The 17506-nt window shown below is 44.3% G+C and overlaps 1 protein-coding gene across 4 annotated transcripts in view; it reads left to right on the plus strand.

Moving 5' to 3' along the window:
• Positions 1 to 17506, plus strand: part of ZC3H7B (zinc finger CCCH-type containing 7B) — a 123485-nt gene that overhangs the window by 104049 nt on the left and 1930 nt on the right. For all 4 annotated transcript variants that reach the window (XM_068252049.1, XM_068252046.1, XM_068252048.1 and 1 more), the window contains exons 20-22: positions 8613 to 8721; positions 12206 to 12360; positions 13628 to 13791. In XM_068252049.1, coding sequence (XP_068108150.1) covers positions 8613 to 8721; positions 12206 to 12360; positions 13628 to 13791 — 428 coding nt within the window. The remainder of the gene's footprint in view (positions 1 to 8612; positions 8722 to 12205; positions 12361 to 13627; positions 13792 to 17506) is intronic.

Consider the following 17506-nt stretch of genomic DNA (forward strand, 5'->3'; position numbering starts at 1 on the left):
TAAATCCGGGTCTGCTATTGGCTATTACTCTGCTGGCCACTACTGCAGTCCCCGCCTCCAGCCGCTTGCCATCCCCTCAAACCCCGCCTCCCGTATGTCTAAAGTAGAACGGTCTCTAGGAAGATTCTCAGTAAGGCACAGGGCTTTTTTTGAAAAAGTGAAATTGTGACATTAGTTGGCATGTTGGTGCTGAACAGCGAATAACAGTCAGACGAGAGAAGAGTGTGAAGATAAATTGCAATATAAATGTCAATTATCCAAAGCTGTCCTCACTTGTCCTGACCTAAAACGACCGGAGTTATATAACGGCTATGATTCCACTTGTGCGTTTTGCAGTAGATTTTTCAGATGGAAAATTTGCATTAGTTTAGCAACAAATGGTAGTACAAGGGGCAGTTTCCACTTAATGTGAATTTTCGTAAGCGATCTTATGCTGGAAAAAAATTCTGAGGCCCTGCTTTATTTTTTCATATAATTTGTGCGTATCGTACGCGATTCGCGTATAATGCTTTGTAATGGCATCGGATAGCAACTCAAATTTTCAAGTTATTTGCTTTATAATTCACTTTCTACCTAGCATGGTTACAGGAAGTGTAGCGTAGTATGGATACAGAGGCACCAAAAGGATAAAAAAATCTAAAAAGTTTAAAACATGAGGAGGCAGTGGTGGACTCACCTCCTCCAAGCAGACACAAAAATTGCCAATTTGTTTGTCAAATATAACACGTTTATTTACATAAGTCAGGATGACAATGCAACGCGTTTTGCAGGTTTGATCCCGCTACAACAGCCAATAACAGAGCAATAGCATATGTGGTCAGTAGAAGAGCCAGGTACCTCTGACCTACAGACCACATATGCTATTGTTCTGTTATTGCATGATGAAGCAGGAACAAACATGCGAAACGCGTTGCATTGTCCCCCCGGAGTATGTAAATAAACTTGTTGTATTTGACAAACACATTGGCAATTTTTGTGTCTGCTTAGAGGAGGTAAGTCCACTACTGCCTCCTATACGTTTTAAACTTTTTAGATCCTTTTGTCCTTTTGGTGCCTCTGTATCCATATTACGCTATATCATGTCCACCCCTGGGGAGGGGTGATGCCCCCTATTTTTTTTTCTCATCTACGGAGAGCGACTTCTTAATCCTAAGTGGAGTCAGGTCTAATCTCCCCACCTGCTATTACAGTGGTTGCCTTGGAGGTAACCCTGCTTTGTGAGTATAGCTTATTACTCTATCATACTTCATTTCAACTACCAGTACTTACAACACTATATTTGGCTCTTGGTGTCCTTACTCTGGTCACAGTAAGTTTTCAGCAGTGTTTTAAGTAGGAAGAACAGGAACTTGCCATGACTAAGCTGTTACTAGGCAGATTATGTACGTTTTAACGTCCACAAATTCGCATAAAACCGCACACAAATTTACACGCGATTTCAATTAGAAAAATAGTGTGAATTTTTCAAAAATTCTAAAATCGTACACAACAGTGGAAACGTAGCCCTAGAGAAAAATAATTCTATTGCTTGGTGCTGGACTCGTACGCTGTGTGTATTCCCAACTCTCAACACAGGGGACAGACTTTTCTCAGAACTGAGGAATTTCCGACCGACTGAAAACAGAAAATAGTTTCCGTCTTGCTTCCTTAACTAAGGTGACCACTAATGATCCAATCTTTTTCATCCAATTTTACCAAATCTATATAGTATAAAGGTAAATTGAGTGAATATACTGAATGGATAATTTAGGCAGTCCCTTACATTACATAGAAATGGTAATATTGGATGAAAAAGATTGGATCATTAGTGCCTCCATTATACCCACTAATTCCGTCCTGCTTCCATACATCCACCAAATCCGTCCTGTTTCCTTACATCCACCAATCCCATTCTGCTTCCGTAAATCCAACAATAGGACCGATCAGTGACTGTTCATCAGTAGGTCGGTCAATGAGATACAATGAATAGTAATTGTTAAGGGGCCCATACACTCAGCCGATTATCGGCCGATCGATTGCCGATTCGAATGATTTGCGGCCGATTTCAATCGATCTGACATGATGGAAAATCTGGGTGGATCTGTTGAGATGGGTTATTATTTTGCATTGGACATAATGGAAATCTGATGGCAAAAAAAAATGCCATCCGATCGATTTTCAATAGATTTCATACTGAAATCTATTGGAAATCTGTTCCTAGTAAAAAATGTTCCTAAACACATCAGATCAGAAATCTATGTGATAATCTATCTGCTGCTAATCTAACGAGTGTATGGCCACCTTTCTGTATCTTGGAAACACACCCATCAAAAGCAGCAGCTGCTCTGTATACTGCAATGACTGCAGATTGTAGATAACCGTATTTAAAGGGGAACTGAAGAGAGAGGTATATGGAGGCTGTCATGTTTGTTTCCTTTTAATCAATACCAGTTGCCTGGCAGCCCTGCTGGTCTATTTCTCTGCAGTAGTATCTGATTAAAACCAGAAACAAGCATGCAGCTAGTCTTGTCAGATCAGACTTATAAGTCTGAACCACTGAAACACCTGATCTGCTGCATGCTTGTTCAGGGGCTATGGCTAATAGTATTAGAGGCAGAGGATCAGCAGGGCTGCCAGGCAACTGGTATTGTCTAAAAGGAAATAAACATGACAGCCTCCATATACCTCTCTCTTCAGTTCCCCTTTAAGTGAAGGTCCGAGCTGATTAAAAATAAAAAATAAAAAATCTACTTACCTGGGGCTTCCTCCAGCCCCTGGCAGCCGTCCTGTGCCCTCTACGCAGCTTCGGTTGCTCCCGGTTTCCCCCGGTGCAGATGCTGACCTCACACTGATGTCACCCGAAGTGTACTGTGCAGGCGCAGTCCGAATGATGTCAGCGCGACTCAGTGAGCCGCACGCTGGAGCGCAGTAGGCATCTTGCTCCGGAGTGGACCCCGGGCCGCCGGCGGCGGGGAGCGGAGCTGGGGCGAGAGCACAGGACGGCTGCCAGGGGCTGGAGGAAGCCCCAGGTAAGTAGATTTTTGAATTTTAATCAAATCGGACCTTCACCAAGTAATAAATGCTGCTTGGGAGGTTTATGCCAGTTTCTGGAAAATTCCCAACGACGTTGCCACTCCTTATTTGCTTTGTGGCTACACCCTCCTGTGTGTGTGTGTGTGTGTGTGTGTGTGTGTGTGTACAGTGTGTCTGTGTGTGTACAGTGTGTGTGTGTGTGTGTGTGTGTGTGTGTGTGTGTGTGTGTGTGTGTGTGTGTGTACAGTGTGTGTGTGTGTGTGTGTGTGTACAGTGTGTGTGTGTGTGTGTGTGTGTGTGTGTGTGTGTGTGTGTGTGTGTGTGTGTGTGTGTGTGTACAGTGTGTGTGTGTGTACAGTGTGTGTGTGTACAGTGTGTGTGTGTGTGTGTGTGTGTATGGTGTGTGTGTGTGTGTGTGTGTGTGTACAGTGTGTGTGTACAGTGTGTGTGTGTGTGTGTGTGTGTGTGTGTGTGTGTGTGTGTGTGTGTGTGTGTGTGTGTGTGTGTGTGTGTGTGTGTGTGTGTACAGTGTGTGTGTGTGTGTGTGTGTGTGTGTGTGTGTGTGTGTGTGTGTGTGTGTATGGTGTGTGTGTGTGTATGGTGTGTGTGTGTATGGTGTGTGTGTGTATGGTGTGTGTGTGTATGGTGTGTGTGTGTATGGTGTGTGTGTGTGTGTGTGTGTGTGTGTGTGTATGGTGTGTGTGTGTATGGTGTGTATGGTGTGTGTGTGTGTGTTTAAGCCCTTACATAATAAGTTCCACTTCTTTATATCGCTTGTCAAATGTAATTATCCGGATAGCTAAATCTACTCCAGACAGAAGGTATATTGCTAAGCGCAGTTGTGGGTTTCTGTAGCTCGCCCTGCCTAGAAACACTTAAGGTACCCATACATCTGGCAACTTGGTGGGCGATCGACCATCAGATTCAATAATTATTGAATGAAATGCTGCCAAGTGTATGCCTGCTCAACAATGCAACCAATTTGGTGCCAGGCATGCCGATCGGACATGCTGCAAGATGTCAGGTGGCAGCAGCGAGCGATGTCGTTCAGTGTGCTCCCCGGTGCCCAGTGCAGTATACATTACCTGTACGTTTCCGTTGCTGGCTCTGTCCTACATACACGCCCTACGTGGTTGCCGGCGTACACAAGGGCGCATATGACATCACACGCCCACGTTACTCCGGCAACTAAATGGGGCGCATGGATAGAATGAGGAGGAGCCCAGAGCCAGCGGCAGACACGGAGAAGTAATGTATAGCGCACAGGGGGCACATTAAACATTAGGGGGACAGCGTCGGGCCGGCAAGGCGGTCGGATGCAGCGTCACAAGGCCGATTCCAGATCGATTTCAGCATGAAATTGATTGGGAATCGGCTTGTGGTATATGGGCAGCCAACAGATCAGATTGGATCAGAGAGATCTGTCTCTTGGTCGATCTGCCCATACATTGTCTGATGTGTGGGCAACCTTAAGAGCCCAATCTACACAATACGATTCTTTGTATGATTTGATTACAATTCTATTTACGATCCGATTAAATCCGACTGTCCGATCGGGATTCAATTTGATTTGCCATTGTTTTGCAATGGCAAATCTATTCGAATCGAATCTAATCCCGATCGGACATGTCGGATTTAATCTGATCGTAAATAGAATCTTAATCGAATCGCTCAAATAATCGTATCGTGTAGATTGGGCTTAAGACTTTTCCGAGTTTTCACCTCCATACACCGCAGTCATCTGAAGATGTTTTCTGGAAAAACTTCATTCCCCTGCCACAGATCTCTTCAGGCGTTTCTGAATGTTTGCATCCATACGTTGCGGACATCTCAAGGCGTATCTTCGGAAGTAATCGTGGCAAAGATACGCTTTGAGACGTCTGCAACGTACAGACACAAACACTTTAAAATACTTATAGACCAGAGATGATCGATGAGATGCAAATTGCCTCGTAACATTCAAATTTCATGTTAATCATACGCAGCTGTAACGTCGAATACGAATTACGTCCTTTCAATTTTTTATTGGTCCAAATTGAAGCTGCAGAACATTAGCATGAAATTTGAATGCAAGTCATTATTTGCATCTCATGGATCATCCCTACTAAAGGCCAATATGCCAAAATCGCCAACACAGGCCTGTAGCTGTAAAAAAAAAAAAAAATTGTAGTCCAAGGGGTTAGTATGACATAACATGCAATAATACCAATAATACTGTTACAAGGATTTTTTTTTTGTAAATGTTATGGTATAAATCCTATAAATTTGGCTCGTGCTCTTTTATGCAGATTATTCAATGTCATCGCTTGTGTACAAATGGCAATACAAATACGCCATGCCAAAATGGAAAAAGGTGAAAAGATGATCAAAGTTGTTAAAAATAATCATGGCGGTCAGTACAAAAATCATCTAACTCTAAATCTGAGACTCTGTTCATATCTAAAATCGAAATTGCAAACGCACGCGTTTTGTGATTTTTTTTTTTTTTTTTTTTTTTTTTTTTTTTTTTTTTTTTATAGTGCCTCCCAGCGCCTGCCTGCGCCATGCGTTTTTTTAAGCGCTTTTCTAAAGCGCTTTTGCAGGGCGATTTATTTTAATTCACTCCCTGACGCAAGTTAGAAAGTGAACTCTGACACTCGGAAAGAGAATAAATAAAATGGGCTTGATTCACAAAACGGTGCTGTTAGCATGGCTTTTTGCGCGTTTTCGTGTGAAAAACCGGGTTTTGCGCGAAAAGTTATCGCGTGCAAAAATTGGCGTTAACGCGTGAAAAATTAGTGTTAACAGTCGCGTTCACACGATAACGCAAATTTAGGGCGCGACCGTTAACACACACAAATTTCACGTTAACATGCGAACGCAAATTTTTGCGCGCGATACCAGTTATCACCTGAAATTTCACGCAAAGCACTTTTCACAGCGTGCTAACAGTTAGCGCCATTTTGTGAATCAAGTCCAATGTATGTATTCTTAAAATCGCGAACGCAATCATCGCATAAAGCGATTTTGTGAGCCTTTAGCGCTCTTCCTATTCCTTTATTTTGGGGTCATTTTTGAGACTGTTTTGCGGCATAGATACGATGAGCAGTTTGATGACGTAGTTTCTACGTCCAGGAACTATGCGCGCTACCGCGCGCTCCCGCGGCCGATCACGCGCTTGCATGCGCACTCCCGGCCGCGGATTCGGTAGCCAGGGAATCAATGTATCGGGCTATGGTGCCCGATCATTGATTCCTCTCCCCCGCTGAAAAAGCGACAGCTTCTCTCGGAAGCTGCGCCTTTTCTGGCCGTTCCCTTCCCGATGCGCCACTCTAAGCGTGTGTTACGCTTAGAGTGACGTCATGTAAACACACTCATGGCCGCCATCTTGTGGCCAAAAAGTAATACTACACCTGTAAGAAAAAAAAAAAATTAACACACATTTACATTATAAATCTATTGTTTACCTCCCACCCTCCCAAAACTACCCAAATAAAATGTTTACTATAAAAAAAAAAACATGTAAATATTTACCTAAGGGTCTAAACTTTTTAAATATCAATGTAAAGATGAAATATTTCTATATTTTTTTTATTTTAAACTTGTAAATAGTGATAGATGCAAAATGGAAAAAATGCACCTTTATTTCCAAATAAAATATTGTCGCCATACATTGTGATAGGGACATAATTTTAACGGTGTAATAACCGGGACATATGGGCAAATACAATACGTGAGTTTTAATTATGGAGGCATGTATTATTTTAAAACTATAATGGCTAAAAACTGAGAAATAATGAATTTTTCCATTTTTTTCTTATTCTTCCTGTTAAAATGCATTTGCAGTAAAGTGGCTCTTAGCAAAATGTACCCCCCAAAGAAAGCCTAATTGGTGGCGGAAAAAACAAGATATAGATCAGTGCATTGTGATAAGTAGTGATAAAGTTATAGGCTAATGAATGGGAGGTGAACATTTCTCACGTGAAAACGACGGAACCTGAATGGGTTAATTTTAACAATCCAAAACATTGAAAAAAATTGTAGCTGTGGGTCCTTCAAGTCCAATCAATGGGGACTCCATGGATTGGATTTTAGTCTTCCAACACATCCCATGGATTGAGATCTGGGGAATTTGGAGGCCAAATAGAATTTGCTGCCGCAGGAAGCTTCGGAAACCCAAGTGCTCCCAAAGATGGTGGCTCCGGTACTGTGCATGCTCAAGCTTGTGCACTTGGGCATGCGCAGTTCTGAGCCGTCCGTCTTAAAGAACACTGGGGCTCCTTCTGATTTGTGCAATTCAGACAACTAAAGAAAATGATCATTCCCAGGCCAGATGATGTCATTCAGCCTTGGTCAACTAGGCACAGAAATATCATTGTGTAAAAAACAAATAGCAGTTTAAAGAAAACTTAGCATATGTATCTTTATAATGACTTCGCATAAAAATGGCTTCTCGATGACTTTCTTCAAAATGTTAAACATGTACAACTTGAACTAATATTAAAAGTTACAATAGAAAGAAAATGGCATCTTAAAAAAGAAAATGTTGTCTCAGCATAAAATGGCAGCTGAGAGGTTCAAATAATCTTTTTCAGAGACCTTCTAGTGCGGGTCTTGCAGGTTCTGGTAAGCGTTTGGCTTTTGTGGTGTGGTGCTGGAAAATCCATTTGAACATTGAGGGACAATTATTAAGCGTGTCTGAGACAAAATATTGGTAGGTTTTAACTTGTGCAGAACTGTCTCAGACTTCTTAAGAAATCTCTAGATCTTGCGGTTTCCTTCTTAAACTGTTCCAAAATAGAAGGGGTTAGGAAGGTTTCTCACAGTGCAGTGTGTGAGGGAATTTTGCTGTTGCCGAGGTAACCAATACATCTGCTGTATTGATACAGAAAGGGCTCTGACTGAGGAATTCAGCAGAGGGGAGGAGCATTTCACAAATCATGTCTAGCCTGCACTGCACAATCTGTAGGTGTGCTATTAAAGGGAACCAGAGACTAACGTTCTCTAAAAAAATGAAAAAAAGATGTTCTACATACCTGGGATTCCTCCAGCCCCATAAGCCTGGATCGCTCTCACGCCGTCGTCCTCCGCTGCCTCTATCGCCGGTACCGGGTCCTGTCACTTCCGCCCGATGCGACCAGTCTTCCGCATGCCCAGGGGCTCCCTCCGGCTCTGTACACATGCACCTGTGCTGCACGGAGGGAGCGCACTGCGCTTGTGTCGACTGGCCGAAATGACCGGGCCCGGTACTGGCGGAGGACGGCGGCGTGAGAGTTATCCAGGCTTATGGGGCTGGAGGAAGCACCAGGTATTTATAACATTTTCTCATGGTCTCTGGTTCTCTTTATTAAGCACTTCTCAATCTGTGGCAGTTTAGGGATGGATTTGCACCTTTCTTCACTGTAGTGCAGTTCTAGAAATTCATGCTAAACTACCGCTATAAGTAGGATTTAAGAATTTTCTTACTATCATACAGAACTGTTCCTCTTCTGGTTAGAACTGTTTAAGAAGCCGTAACTGTCGGTAATGCGTTGATAAATTTGGCCCATTGTGTCAAAACTTTATTTTTATTGAATGAATAGTTGGCTGGTAACAAGCTGCTGTGGTTGTTTTGTCCTCAGATCTGCGTCCATGTGCAGAATGGGAGGAAATGCCAGTATCCTGGCAACTGCACCTTCGCCCACAGCAATGAGGAGAAGGACATGTGGACCTACATGAAGGAGAACAAAAGTTAGTCTAAGTTCTACTTTATATCCGTTGCTAAGAAACTGACTTATTTTTATGTGCGCTGTCGAGTAGGGAGGAGCGGCGGAATGCATTGAAGTTAATGGGAGGGGCAGAATGGTGGAATTTCGCCTTCACTATTGACTTTAGCATATTCCGCCTTCAATTCCAAATCTCTTTGCTCATTCCTAAAACTTTTACGTTTTTCTCAAAATGGTTTGTTATTGATTATCAAATGATTTTCATTTATATGTGCATGAACGGGAGTTGTACCTCAGGACCATTGACGTCCTCTGATGCACCTCTGTTACCACTGACGTCTGATAACTTGGCCATACAGCTACCGATTTTGTGGCCCCGATCGACCACCCGATTTTATCGAATTGGATGAAATTCTGTGGCGCATGTCCAATTGGTATTTCAATCTATATTGGATGAAAGCATCAAAAGGACATGCTGGGATATCTTGGTTGCACGTGCAATATCACGATGACCGACGTATGTAAATTATCAAGGTAAACCGAGGCGCCAAAAGTATAAAACAAGGTAAAATGTTTAAAACATAAAAGTGGTGGGGGTGGGCCCCGATCCTCTCCAAAGGACACGGCAAAGGGACGTGTTGGGTTACAACACGGAAAACGTTCATTAAAACACTCCACAAGGTATTTGCAACGTGTTTCACGGGCGTGACCCCGCTTCATCAGGCAGCGAAAGGAGGAGAATAAAGCAATTGCCGTCCGAGTCTATGAAGAGCGCCTCTGATGTATGTAATTGTCCCCGCTGAAGCCCGTGCTCTCGAAAGTCTCTTCTGTCTGGCGCGACTCGAGGCCTCCACCATTACCCCTTCGTCCAGCGTTACTGCAAGCGCCTGTATCACGTGGTACCAGGCGTGTGTGCTTGACATCACACAGGTTCCACATGGTACACGCGTCACATGGTACAGGCACTCACAGTAGTGGCCGACACTGGGTGACAGTGGAGGAAGTTGCGTTAGCCAGGTAGGTGAGCATCTCAAGAGCGCGGGCACCAGGAGTGACATTTAACCACCCTGGCGTTCTGATTAAATCGCCAGGGTGGCTGCGGGAGGGTTTTTTTTAAATAAAAAAAAAACTATTTCATGCAGCCAACTGAAAGTTGGCTGCATGAAAGCCCACTAGAGGGCGCTCCGGAGGCGATCTTCCGATCGCCTCCGGCGCCCAGAATAAACAAGGAAGGCCGCAATGAGCGGCCTTCCTTGTTTTGCTTATATCGTCGCCATAGCGACGAGCGGAGTGACGTCATCGACGTCAGCCGACGTCCTGACGTCAGCCGCCTCCGATCCAGCCCTTAGCGCTGGCCGGAACTTTTTGTTCCGGCTACGCTGGGCTCAGGCGGCTGGGGGGACCCTCTTTCGCCGCTGCTCGCGGCGGCGATCAGGCAGCACACGCGGCTGGCAAAGTGCCGGCTGCGTGTGCTGCTTTTTATTTGATGAAAATCGGCCCAGCAGGGCCTGAGCGGCGACCTCCGGCGGTGTTGGACGAGCTGAGCTCGTCCAGACCGCTCAGGTGGTTAATACTTGGATGTGGCCGTGTATACGGCAGAGGCGGTGTTGCTAGGCCGTTTCCTGATCGATTTCCATTCTCTGGATGGTCCAGAGGCTTCCTGGATCCTCCTGCAGCCGACCACTCCGGCACTGGGTCCCTCTAAACCCATTTGAAAGAGCTTGTCGATTAGGTTCTTGATGACCTTGCTTCTGCTGTGCAGAGACAAATCTGTACTGAGCATGCCTAAGCAAGGACTGCACATGCCCAGTTGTATGAAGCTGCTCGTGAACACTTTTTTTTTCTACTGTGCACAACTGTTTCATTCTACTGGGCATGTGCAGACCTTACTTGCACATGCTTGGTGCAGAGGTGCTCGTACGTGGCCAGGAATGTGGACAGAAGATGGAGGGCCCTATCGGGTAACTGTGAATTCGGAGAGGATCTGGGAAGTCTTTTTGGATCATCCAGAGTCTTCCCACTGCTTGTGTCCCCATCGCAGGTTTACTTTAAAAAGACCACTATTGCAAAATGTAAAATACATGAATAAAAAGTACATTTCCCACGGAGTAAAATGTGCTGTAAATTACTTTTCTCCTATGTTGCTGTCAATTACAGTAGGTAGTAGAAATATGACATTACGACCGCTTTTATAGTAGTCCATCTCCACATGGGGGATTCTCAGGGTTTTCTTTATTTTCAAAAGCACTTAGTGAACTGCAGTTGCTCAGTGCAACTGCCAGAATAGTGTGCAAAGTGGTGGAGGTTTGGGGTAGCCGGTGTCTTTGTATAGATCCGTTCCAGGGAGTGCTTTTGTAAAGAATAAATGAAACCCTGAGACTCCCCCCATGAAGAGATGGACTAGTCAAAAACCTGTCAGTTCTGTCAGATTTCTACTTCTTACTGTAAGTGACAGCAACATAGGATAAGTCATTTATAGCTCATTTTACTGTAAAAGACGCTTACTTCTTATTTGTATGTGCTTACATGTATTTAAAATTTAAAACATTTTGTGGAATAGAGGTCCTTTAACGTAGGTGGAAATCTGTTTAAATGGGGCCCGTAAATGACACACTTTTTCCTTCATATTCGATCTTTCGACGCTTTTTATGATAAAGAAAATTTGTGCCATGTGTGGCTCAGTTCGATGTGAGACGACTCTTTGGTCAATTGGAAAAATAAGCAATCCAAAAGTTGTATTTTATGATCGAATTAGAATGTAAAACCATCTTAAATAGTTCCTTTACCCACTTGAGGACCGCACTGTTAAAGACCAGGCCATTTTTCTGCAAATAGGCCACTGCAGCTTTAAGGCCAAGCTGCAGGGCCGCACAACTCAGCACACAAGTGATTTCCCCCCTTTTCTCCCCACCACCAGAGCTCAGTATTGGTGGGGTCTGATCGCTCCCCCAGTGTTTTTTTTTTTTTTTTTTTAAATAAATATTTGTTTTTATTTTTTTAATAAATTTGCTCATTTATTTATTTTGTGTAACTCCCTCCCTCCCCCCCAGTCAGCCAATGATGTCGATCGGCTGTCATAGGCTTCAGCCTTTTATTGGCGATCGCTCTCCTGTGTCCCAGGGGGTCCCCAGTACGGCGCTGCTGTAGAACGCAGTGCTGTACAATGCTTATAGACGGCGGTTTCGGCTTCTTAGTCTCAGAGTGGCGATGGCCGCTTCCAACCGATGCATGCGCGATCTCCTGCTAGCCCAATAGAAGGCCGTTCACGCCAATCGGCCTAGAGCGGTCTTGGGGCTGCCGCCGCGTTGGTGTAGAGTGGTCAGTTAGTGGTTAATGGTAACAATCGATAATTACCTTCCAGTTTTGATCGTTCAAATCGCGTCCAGAGATTGAATCTGAAGGAAAAATTGTACCATTAATGGACACCTATAGTGTGGTGGTTTTCATGTTCACGTCATATTCTCATCACTATGTAATATGTATATTCATCCCTGTTATTCTTGTGTCAGTTTTGGACTTGACGCAGGTATTCGATCTATGCAAAAAGAACGGCACAGCCGAGAAGTCGGGGAAGGCGGCACCAGCAGTGGCGGCGGCAGCCACAGGATCCGACAAGGACAGCGAGAAGCAGATTCTGATGCCGACTGATTACGCCGATCTCATGGTAACGTTTTCTTTCCTGGACCAGACACAGCCGGTCACCTCCTAATAATCCTGGCTTGCATGCAAATGTAAAGCTAATTGTATTCAGCTTGGACTGTGCCGATCAGAATCAGCAGATAGTCATTTGATTGGCCCAATTTCCAGCTGATTACAATTCGCATGCATTAAATATAATCAATTAAAGATCAATAATTCCAAGTTATTGTGATTTATATGGTGATGTAAAGTGGACCTGTTCTCTTGCACAGGACAGAAGGAAAACTGAGAGAAATGCACCCTGTATGTATTTACAGTATAGCTTGTCTAATTACCCCTCATCTGTAATCACAAGTTGTAATTTGATCCCTCAGCTGTATCAGATTGCAGCCTCGGCAGCTAATTTGTAAACCCAGGATGTTAACCCTATGTCTGCTTCCATGAAAGTAGGAAGTAGACACACTGCAGACTTATTGCAGGATTTGTAGCAGCTGTAACAAAGAAATGTTTTTCCACACAATTGTTTTCACCTCCGTGACCATCTCTAAATTTCACATAAAATTGGCAGAGAGTTATAGCTGGTTGTACTGGCGCAGCAACGGAGTGCAGCCCAAGGTCAGTTCTGGCACCCAGTGAAATGGTCAAAATAGAAATCCGTTCTTCCCCCTACCCTGTCTGTAATTTGACATGTGATCAATAAAGTTCATTGTAAAAGAAAAAAGAAATCAGTTCCCTGACGCATCATTCAGTCTTACCACCTCAGCTGATAAAAATCCAAGGAATGGTATCCATGTTCCACCGGCTTCTCCAAAGCAATAAGTGATAGTCGCCTCCGTGTATAAGAGAAATGTGAAAGACCTGGGTGGGGTTCCGTTCCAGTCGTCACACAGTTGTCCTCCTTCTTACGGAGCTGGTTTAAGGGGCCCTGGGAAAAGGTAACCCGGGGCAACCCTCCACCAAAGTTAGCCACTGATCTGGCCGCGCACGTCCACTCCGATCCCGGCAGTTGTGATCCACTTGCAGGATCCACGTGTAGGAGATGTGGAGGCCACACGCGACCCCACTGCAGCCCCCCCGCCCCAATCTCTTGCACCGCCTACTGCTTGTACCAGGTGACAATGAGGGGAATTGAGGCCATTGAAACCATTTCTTGGATTTTTATTACCACAGGTGGTGAAATTTGGCTCGCCTCTTAATTCTTAGCATGTTGCTGACCCTCTCTACTCCTTTGATCTGTAAGGAAAGTGTGCGTTCAGTTGTATATTGTTACTATTCTCTCTCATTGACTGCAGGCCGGCTTCCACTGCTATCTCTGCGGGAAGAACAGCAACAGCGAGAAGCAGTGGCAGAAGCACATCCAGTCCGAGAAGCACAAGGACCGGGTGTTCACCCTGGAGAGCGAGGACAGTCTGTGGAAGTATCGCTTCCCCGCCGGCGAGTTCAAACTCTGCGAGAGGTGAGTATAGATCGGGTAGCTACATCACAACTTCATAAATAGGTGATTGCTACTGCCTGGACTCAGGCCAATAAATCGATTACAGATGACTGGTCAGTAGGTTTATTCAGTCACTAAAACTGCCCCATACATTTAACCACCTTAGCGGTAACCCCGAGTCAGGCTCGGGCCAGAAATCCACAGCTCAGAGCGGTAAACCCGAGCTTGACTCAAGGTAGCCGCCGGGAGGTATGTGCCGAGCCTGCGCGCAGTGGGCATTTTTTAACTCTCCTTCCCCAGGATTAAGATGCTGGCAGCCATTTTTCTTCCGGTCCTCGGAGGCTCTGGATCCCTCTGGTAAGATCGCTGTTTGTCACATGATGTCAGACTGCAATCTCACTATAGGGGTAGAATGCCACCCGGTGGAAGGAGGGATAGAAGGTAGAGCGCCACCTGTTGGAGGGAGAATTGCAGAGCTGGATTCAGGGGAGGAAAGTAATGTGCAGGGTTGCAGCATATCTCTCTAGCAGCACGATTCCTCCCCTCCGCGCCCTGTTCTTGGGGTATAAATACTTGTGAAAAAATTGAACCACTTACAGACCCTAAAAACCGATCGCTAGGGAGGTTAACACAAACCGGAAGTGAGGAAACTCACTACGAGTTAGATTGTAGCAAAATCATTTTTGCACGATGTTAGTCAATTGGATTATGTAGGTAAAAAAAAGTTTTGTAAAAGTTATACCGTTTAATGGCTAACTGATAAAGTTCAATCACGCAAGCTTTCAGGGATCTAGTCCCCTTCTTCAGGCATATTTCCAGGTGTTAGCTGAAGTGAAGCAGTGTATGCCGGTAAATGGTGAACAAGTAGGGGGTGTCATTTTGTGCGGTTTACTATTTAGCAGTTAGATGTCAGGTGGTCTGTAGGCTGGAGGCTGTGAGCTCATGCAAGCATACAAGGAGTCCAGCAGGCTGAAGGTGTCCTAAAAGCCATTCCACATTGTTTACCTTCTGTTAAAGCGGAATGAAACCCAGCATCTCTTCTTTGCTTAAAAGATTATTTACAGCATATTATATACAACCAGCATTTTTTTTTTACTAGAACAGCATTCAATTAGTATTAAACACAGGAGTTACAAGCTCAGTGCAGAGAAAGCTGGACGCATCCGAACTGGAGAAAATGTTATCTTGTGTTTACTTAATTGTATCAAGTGAGGAATGTGACACATTCTCTGACTGTGCAGAAGCTCCTGAACACAGACCGACCATCAGAAAGCATTTCTGCCTTCAATACAAGATGAATAAAACCAGTTATGTATAAAATGCACCAGCAGCTTTCAAAGTTACTAAAGTGAACTTTGGGAACTTATAATTTGTAAATGAATAATAATACTTGTGCACAAACGCAAATATGATAATTGTATGAGTTATAAAACGTAGGAAAACACATTTTTATTGCATATGTTGTCAGTTTAAAACCGCTTCAATGTCTTGAACATTTTTATGAATTTTTATTCAGGAAATTGTCTTGCTGAGAAGGGAGCATTAGACAGACTGTTCTCTATAAACACACACAGGGTGGATTTCTCTGTGTTCTTCTCTCCTATGCAAGAGTTTAGATCCACTTTAAGACTAAGTGCTTTCACATCTTGCATGCTGTCTTGGTTCACAGAAGGGTTGGGCACCGCCCATTGTACCCTCACTGATTTTGAAAGCAGTGATGGTTTGTTCTTATGCACCGTTTTTTTTTTCCTGTTTCTCCTACACAGATTCCGCTTGAGGAGCATTTCATGCAGAATATTATTTCCCATAATGGTTATCATGCTGTGGCTAATGTTTTACAACAGAGAGGAAGTTCTGAGTTTAGTACCACTTTAAAGGCCAACTGAAGTGAGAAGAATGAGGCCACCATACATTTCCTTTTAAATAATACCAGTTGCCTGGCAGCCCTGCTAATCTATTTGGCTGCAGTAGTGTCTGAATAACACCAGAAACAAGCATGCAGCTAGTCTTGTCAGATCTGACTTTAAAGTCTGAAACACCTGATCTGCTGCATGCTTGTTCAGGGGCTATGGCTAATAGTATTAGAGGCAGAGGAGCAGCAGGACTGCCAGGCAACTGGTATTGCTCAATAGGAAATAAATATGGCAGCCTCCATATCCCTCTCACTTTAGGTGTCCTTTAATCAGCTTACGACTGCTCCACGCCAATTAACGTGAAGTCCTGGGGCGGGGTTTTGCAGGTAATCGCGCACGCTGCTTGAATGAGCTCCACTCCATCGGTCTCCCCGCGGCGAACGCCGCTAGGAGACTGTTAGACGGCAAAATCGCCGCCTATTTACATTGTACATCGCTGCGATCTACAGCAGCGCTGTACTGGGAAACAGCCATGTCACTCAGCTGTCCCCGTGGGAGGCTCCGAGAATGATCCACTCTCATAGGCTGATTAGCTGGCAGGGGGAGGGAGGGATGGTGTAGAAAGTAAATGAAAGAAAAATGACTTTTTTTTATTTTTTTATTTTATTAAAAATAACAATAATGCCGGCAGGTATCAGAGTCCACCAACAGTAAGCTCTGCTGGCGGGCAGCAGAAAGGGGGGGTGTTGGAGACTGCTCTCTGCCGCTGAGGGAAGCTTTGGAAGTCTTCGGGGTCCCGAGTACTCCCAAAGACTCCGTGCTGCGTGCGTGTGAGCGCGATCTTGAGCGTGCGCAGTCTGGAGAGGCCTGTCTTTGGAAGCACTCGGGCTCCTGAAGATTTCCGAAGCCTCCCGTGGCGGGATATTTGAACGGGGGACACAGCACAGGAACGCGGGGACCGGGAGAGGAGGGGGAAGGCTTTATAGGACCCAGAGCCTTCCCTCTCCAAAGTTAAGTATCTATTTTAATTTTTTTAATCCAGCTTCCGATTCTCTTTAAAGTGGAGCTGGCAGACATACTATCTCAGAAAAAAACACGTATGCAAGTAGAGCAAGTATTTATCTACTTATACTGTATAACATATGTATTGCACTGTCCACGTTTTGATTTTAGTGATTTTTCTACAGTAAAAAAAGAGAAAATCCTTCTTCGCATTTCCCATTTAAACTGTGGCTATTTTGATGTCATTTCCTCCCTCTGCCTGATTTGCCCGCCCTCCACTATAAAATGTGCATCGTCTCAGCATGAGAAATATTGGCCAATCAGAGAGGAACAGAGGTGTGGGAGGGGAAAACGGAAGGGAAAGAGGCTTCGGCCAATCAGGCTGCATTAGTTAAGTCTGAGGGGAAGTAAAGAAGCAAAAAAACAACCCAACATGCCCTGCAACTTCCTTTTTTGCGTACCAAATTTTGTGTGTACCAAATAAGTCAGGTAAACTGGGGAATGATCATTTATCAACAAGTAATAGTGATTTTAACGTTTGGATTGCACAGTTAGCGTCCTTATTGTTTACCAGATAAAAATAAATAATTGATTTTCCATTTTTATGCCCACAGTTACACTTTAAGAATGAAAACTCCACAAGACTGAATTATGGCTACAAAGTTCACTCCTCATGGTGGAATGGGGGAACCTTCCATTGTAAAGCCTCCTTAGAAATGCTAGTTTCCCGGCTGCAGTGGAAGATACATCACTATAATCCTGTCTAGGTTTCTCCTGTGAAACTGGTTTTGTATTAGCTGAGTCAGAGGAACGCCTTCAGTGTGTTTAGTGGCTGCAGGCCGGTAATCATGGAAACATTTACAGTAAAGAAATTAGCATTT

This window comes from Hyperolius riggenbachi, chromosome 9 (assembly GCF_040937935.1).
Source record: "Hyperolius riggenbachi isolate aHypRig1 chromosome 9, aHypRig1.pri, whole genome shotgun sequence".
NCBI classification, from domain to species: Eukaryota; Metazoa; Chordata; class Amphibia; order Anura; family Hyperoliidae; genus Hyperolius; species Hyperolius riggenbachi.